Source organism: Nematolebias whitei, chromosome 7, assembly GCF_014905685.2.
Source record: "Nematolebias whitei isolate Nwh7 chromosome 7, NemWhi1, whole genome shotgun sequence".
NCBI lineage: Eukaryota > Metazoa > Chordata > Actinopteri > Cyprinodontiformes > Rivulidae > Nematolebias > Nematolebias whitei.
In genome coordinates, this window is record NC_056504.1 from 6,868,099 (window position 1) to 6,874,975 (window position 6,877).

The window sequence follows — 6,877 nt, forward strand, 5'->3', positions numbered from 1 at the left end:
ATCCATCCATCCATCCATCCATCCATCCATCCATCCATCCATCCATCCATCTTTATTTTAATTTTTAGATATATACGTATGTCTTTTCTTCATTAAAGTATTGGTGCATTGGGGCAGAGAGAACAACAATATGGAAGCAACATTAGAACACACATTTTCAAAACATCTGAGTCTTTTTATGGAAGTCAAAAGGCAAAAAGTCAAACGTTGATGAAACATTTAAGGGTATATTCTAACCCTGCTCTGGGCTATTTAACTATGCTAAAACACAAAAAAGCTTTTTCACTCTGCTCGCAACTTTTTCCAGATCTGTTTTAAGCCTTTAAATATTTTTTTTTGGGGGGAATGCTTTGTGTTAGCTTTTTTTGTATATAGTGCAGCAGAATGATAATGTTTTATTCTGCCACCATCAGCATCAAAATGACAAAATAAAACGTTCAGTGGAAAACTGTAAATTTAAATTCAGCTTAAAAAGGAACACATTTAAAATGGAAATCCATCTATCATCTTTATCTGCTTCTTCCGTTTTGGGTGTAGGGAGTCACTGGTGCCCATATCCAGCTACCACTGTGTGGGGGACACCCTGGACAGGTCTCCAGTCCATCACAGGGACACATAGAGACAAACAACCATTCTCTCTCTCACTCACACTTAGGAACAATATTATAGTTACCAATCAGCCCAACATGCATGTTTTTGGTTTGTTGAAGGAAACCAAAATACCCAGCGAAAACCCACGCATGCACCGAGAGAACATGCAAACTCCACCCTGTGGAGATCCTGGCTGGGATTTGATCTTGCGACCTTCTCAGTGAGAGGCAACAGCTCTACCAGCTGAACCAACGTGTCGCCTAAATGGAAATCAAATACGATTTTCAATTTATTTACTGAAGGTTTGTGGGATGAGCCTCTGACCAGTTCAGTCTTGAACAATGCGTCACCACTTCCATCAGCTGTGACACATAAACACAACACTAACAGGACTAATAATAACTCAACCGAATGCTTTAACTTATGACACTAACATTCCCTGTAAAGAAAATGCCATTTGACTAAGTAGTAATGTTTAAACCCCATTTGTTCTCAGCAGACATGGCTCAGTAGACATCACTCTGAACTATGAGGTCATACGGATTGATATACGTGTGCATGACTTTCAGTTTGAATGCTAAATCTATGTTAATCACTTCCAATCGCTCGTTAGGCAGAGAAACGAGATGAACAGAAACAGGCGTCCCTTTGCATCTCTGTGTGTCTGTAAAGGTCAGTGGTTTTAATGAGAGGAGCGCTGAGGTCAGAGGAGCCAGAGGGCTCCACCTCCCTGACAGGCCACATAACTCCACACCTGCTGTTAGCATGCTAATCCTTACAGCAGCTCCAGGAGCACTCTTCTTCTTCTTCCTTTTTGCTGCTTGGTTAAGCCATCCCTCACTGTGACAAACTGGCTCTGTGCTCGGCCATCAGCCAGCCCCCCTGCAAACAAACGTCTCATAATATAAAGGACAACAGAGGCAGCGTAAACCTCAACAACGCTCCACCTCACAAATGATCTCCTGCTGTGTCTCCACCTCTTGCTTACTTCTTGTTGCTTGGCAGTTCTGGTCACAGACAGAACCTGGGTGGCGGGAGCCGTATGTACGGCGGTGGTCGGGGGTGTTTGGCAAAGTCCTCCATGACACGTGTTGCCTTTCTCCCTCTGACAAAAAATGCTCAAAATCAATCCATCTTTGTGGAAGCAGGTCACAACGTGAGGCCTGAGCGTGCGTTCTGAACTCAGCTGAGCTTTCTGGGCCAGGCAGAGAAAGAGCACATTAACACACACAATCACTCACAGAGGCATCCCAAGCCAAACGGGAGAGGAGGAGAGAGGAGGATCCCACAGAGAGGATGATGCAACTCGAGTGAAATTTTTGGCCCAAAAACATGCTGCATTAACGCAGACCTGCAGGACGGAGAAACACGCCCACGTCCTCTTTCTTTGTTCAATATCGGGTTCGACTCCCTTTCCTTTTCCCTCTATCCCTCTTTTTTTGTTTCGCACAGACAGCAACCTGTAACATCTAATCGCCTGTAACAACCGCAGCACGAGTCCTTCATGTTTTTGGCATCGTGACTTCCTGGCCTCGGAGAACACAGTGTGCCCAAAGACTCTCTTCTCCACCTCCTTCCCTGACACGTTTCAGTGAAAGAGGCTGAAATATCAACACTAAGGTGTTCAGCGACGACCATAACTCCTTTTATGACCCGCACAGATTATAGCCCCCATCTGTAGCATAAGCCATCTGTAGTGTGGACGAATTTAAACAAGACTGCGATGGTCATTAGCCCGCATCTCTACTTGTTTTATTTCACTTGTACCAAAAGATAAACGAGTACAAAAATATATTTCAGATAACTACATTTTTATTGAGTGAAGCAGTTAAAAAGAACTTCATGGAACAAAAAGCTCTTTTTTTCAGGACGAAGACGTTCAGAGAGCAGAAACCTGAGGATATGGTTAGTTTCTGTCACCTGTCAGGACAAAACGGACAATTTGTCTTAACTCTTAATGAAATTGTAACACCTGACTTTGATCAACTCTAAGTACTTTGAGTGTCTGAGCCTATGGCGAGAGCTTTTCCTAACAAATCCATCACTCGCATCAAATGACCATCGAATGAAACCTCTAAAATAATACACGAGTCGTGGTAGTAGTTGGATTTGGTTAATTTAAAAATAAAAAGATTTTAAGTGTTCTACTCGGAGCACAACCTACATAAAAGGCACAATAACAGTAAACAGTACCATCACTTATTAAATGTCATCTCCATATCATCAAAGCTCAATTGCTGCAGTGATTACCACATAAAACCCAGTTTATAAATAGTGCCAGCAATCATATGTATACCTGCTCATCTTGAACAGATCCCCACCTCCCGTGCTGCGTTGCCAGAGCGGGGAGGAAGAGCTGGCTCTTTGTGCTGGCCGTGCCTCTCAGCCCCCCATTTGTGCTCGGCGGCAGCAGCAGCAGCCAGTGACCATTATAGATGGCCTCTATTAGCATGGCTTGGTCGCAGAGGGGAGAGGAATAAAATCATTGGAAGGAATGTAGACCCTGCTGGTGTCCTGGCACCCGCTATCAAGCTCTGCTGAGCACCCCCTCTCTGCCCTGAGCCTCCCTCCATCCCCCGTTTCAAGACACCATCCTAAAGACTAGATTACTAGTGATACATGGAGTCATTATGGGAAGGGTTATGGCAATAGTATCGCATGCACAGTTGACGGCGGCTATAATAGGGGTCTGTTTTCTTCAGAGGCAGCATTATCACTGCAAAGGTTATTCTTTTAGCGTGTTGATGTGAAGCAGAAAAGGATGAGGGCTTTTTATTTCCTGCCTTAGCAGAAAAGGTTTTGCATTATTGAGCTAGAAACTCTCTTTTATTAAAGTGCCATGCTATTTAAGGGTTAACGTAAATGAATACAACAGTGTGCACCTTTGAGGAAATTACATTTCTAACAACTTGGGAAAAAAAAAGGCCTGAATCAGTGAAGGAAATGAGTCAATCATCTGCAATCTCTGGTTGAAGCTGTGGTGGTACACCACCACACCCATCACAAAGAAAACAGGGTGCTGTCACTGAGCACATTAGTGCACAAAGTAAAGACAAAAGCAGGAGAAGAGAAGGAAAGAAGTGTGTCAAGCTGAGTTGATGAAAAGGAGAACAAAGACGGAAGAAGTATAAGGTGAGTTTTCTGGTGGGCAGTTCTATAGACTTCAGTCCACTGGAGCATGTCACACGTTAAAGGGTCACCATGCCCTCAGTTTGACTATCTCTGCTCCAGAGCAGGGCTTTAAAGAACAGCCTGAAACACCAGCGAGAAGGGGTCGGAGTAAAAACCTCACACAGACAACTGAGAAAGAACGAGTTTTAAATGAGAAGCATCGTCAAAATGACCGCGTTTGAACGTAAAACTGAGGGAGTTTGATTTTACGAGATATAAATGAAAGATGAAGTGTGCTTACTCCTTCGCTCTCAAACCCGTACTCTGCTTGTTTTACATTATGCCGCGAAGCCTTCAATAAAACCTGCCACGACAGCGGCGCGCACACTGAGTCACTTTGCCTGTTATTTGTGGCCCGTGCTGTCTTTTACTGCTAATTTGGATCTGTTCGACGAAGATTACCTCAGGAAGGAAAGTGTCGCGAAGGGAGAGGAGCACGGCCTTCAAACAGCTCGCAGTGAGCCAAGCGGGGCGGTAAAAGCCGAAAAGGAGTAGAGTGCCCCCCAGCTAACAGCGGGGGCTCGCTAATGAAAGTGGGGGCCCCAACCTGGAAAGCTGGGACCGTATATTGCAGGGAGGGAAGACAGTTCTTAGAATCAGTTGGCGAGCTGTGCCTGGAGTTCTGGGACCATTGGTGATTAACCATCCAAGAGGGAGTCTCTACTACAGCTGGACTATTAATAAAAAATACTGCCCCCCCCCCCCCCCCCCCCCCACACACACACACACACCCACACTATACACATCTTACTAACATCTCTTTGGTTCCTTTCCATGCCTGCAGTCAGTCTCCACCCTTTGCAACTGTTTGCGTTTCATAATCATTTCCTAATGGTGGATGTCAAACAGTGTTGACATGGAGCAAAAAGGGCTTATCAGAGTGTGTGTGTGTGTGTGTGTGTGTGTGTATTTTTTATTAATGGGTTAAGCAGTAAATAATCTATGCTGAACATTCTTGACCTGGAATATGTTGAGTTGTGTAAGGATTCTTAAACGTAACCACCATCCTTTTGTTGTAGGCTGCTCCTTCAAGGCCACACCAACGCTTAAAGACTTAACAAACGGCTTTAATTTGAATAAGAAGAAAAGTTTGATGAAACTAAAGAAAAGCTCGTAAACGAACAGAAAGTTTCAAAGGAATTGCAGAAACGTAACAACTCATGGAGGATGAGTTACTCGCTGTAGCAGCCACATATGATAAAACATTTAAAGTACAGTTTGTCCTCATTGGCCCAAACATTCACAAGGGCTGTTGCACGTTTGTACGCACGTGCACCCACTCTCTCCACACACACACACCGACTGTGTAACAGGCAGCAGTGTGTTATCGGTGCTGCTGTTCATCAAACACAACGTCCCGCTCACGCACGTCGTGACTCTTTGCTCAAGTCCAATAAAAACAATTCTTCTTATTCTGCTGCAATAAAATAAAAAGTCACAGCTCGCCATTAGTGCACTCATGCAACAATAATCATTTTGAGACAGAAATAAAGTGGAGCCATAGTTGACAGTGATGAGGAGGATGGGGATGGGATGGGATGGGGGGGGGGGGGGGGGTGTTGAACCCACCTTTGTGCATGCCCGTGAAGCGGTCTTTGAGCACGGTGAGCTCGTAGATCTTGCCAAACTCCTCGAACAGGGGCCGGAGGTCCTTCTCGTCCAGGTTGCGTGGGATCTGGCCGATGAAGAGCTTGATGGCATCGTGGTCCTTCATGGGTATGGTGGCCGGACATCCCACCGGGCTGCCGTGGCTTAATCCGTTCACGAGCCCGTTCGTGCTGACGGACACGACACCGTGCACGGTGCCGTCCACCTGCCCGTTGGTTAAAGTTGCCATCTTTCGTCGGAGCTGCCTGCCACTGAGTTGGGATGGAGACGGCAGCGGCGGATGATGGAGAATCGTTTTGATAAAAGGAAAAGAAACAAACAAGGATGAAGATTTGTCTCCGAGACCACCAAGCCGTGCCAAAGATGCTCCTCTCTCGTCCTATCACAGCCAGTATGTACACTGATTGGAAAACACATGTAGCGTTTGGCAAAGACACGTATAAAAAAGGCGCTGGTCCCGATGGAGGCTTTGATTCCTTATATTTATGTCCTCCTCAATAACTCGTTCATTGATTTCATAAAAGAGAGACAGACACAGAGGGAAAGAGGAAGGGGGAGGGAGGGAGAGAAGAGAGAGAGTAAAAGAGAGAGAGAGCAACAGCGTTCACTGTCTATTTACACCCACGTTCCTCCGTCCCAGCTTCTTGGCACCCCTTTTATTTTTTTGCATTGAGGACTCGGTATGGGTGTCTTCTCGGTTTAAACGGACAGGACGGGTCCAATCCTCACCTGAGCTGCGGGGGTGTTTCTAATAAACAGGGGCTCTTTGAACCCACCAGACTTTTTTTCTACCCCCCTTACTGTCTTATAGCAGGATGGGGTGGTACAGTCCATCGGGGGGGAGAGGGTCTATAAATAGAGAGATATAGAGAACACGGTCCTTTGTGCTCCAACTCAGAGCGAAATAACTGCGCGTTCACGAAACGATTGTTCTCTGCTCAGAGCCCTGACATGTTTACCTGACATGTTTACACCTAATATGCACATAAACAACCCGACATGTAGAATGTATGTGTTCAAAGAGCTCGAGGTTCCTCTGATTCCAGCTGCGCACAGCAGCTGCTCTCCGGACGGTGGACAGCTCCGCGGTGCTGAAACGCGGCAGCGGCGCTGAATGAGAATCTGGATGGAGGATTTGGCTGCAGGGTTCATTAGGCTGCATTTATTTTTGTTGCTCCCGAGAAGAAACGTGTTATTTGCTTTTAATTCGATGTTTAGTTGGGGATTTATTATCTTCCTTTGTCGTCTTCTCCGAGTCACGAGGAGCAGCTGACTTGATCCTCCGGCAGAGAAGAGGTCTGTGAGCACCGCCGAGCGGCGTGCAGAGGAGAAGCCATGCAAGGAAGTCTGGAGCTCCCACAACCCAGAGGTCTTCCTCTGAAACAGATACATAATGGGGAGAAGTACCGAAAGAAAAATAGCTCAATAAATACACATTATTAATAATAAAACAACAATTAGCCTTTAAGTGCAGACTCTGAGAAGCAGTTGTTCTCCTTGTTAATAC

The 6,877-nt window shown here is 45.6% G+C and overlaps 1 protein-coding gene across 1 annotated transcript in view; it reads right to left on the reverse strand.

The window, feature by feature from the left end:
* celf4 (CUGBP, Elav-like family member 4) overlaps window positions 1-6,035 on the reverse strand; it is a 124,662-nt gene extending 118,627 nt beyond the window's left edge. Inside the window, exon 1 of the mRNA XM_037678588.1 lies at window positions 5,332-6,035. Coding sequence (XP_037534516.1) covers window positions 5,332-5,599 — 268 coding nt within the window. The 5' untranslated portion in view covers window positions 5,600-6,035. The remainder of the gene's footprint in view (window positions 1-5,331) is intronic.
* Window positions 6,036-6,877: the final 842 nt, after the last annotated feature.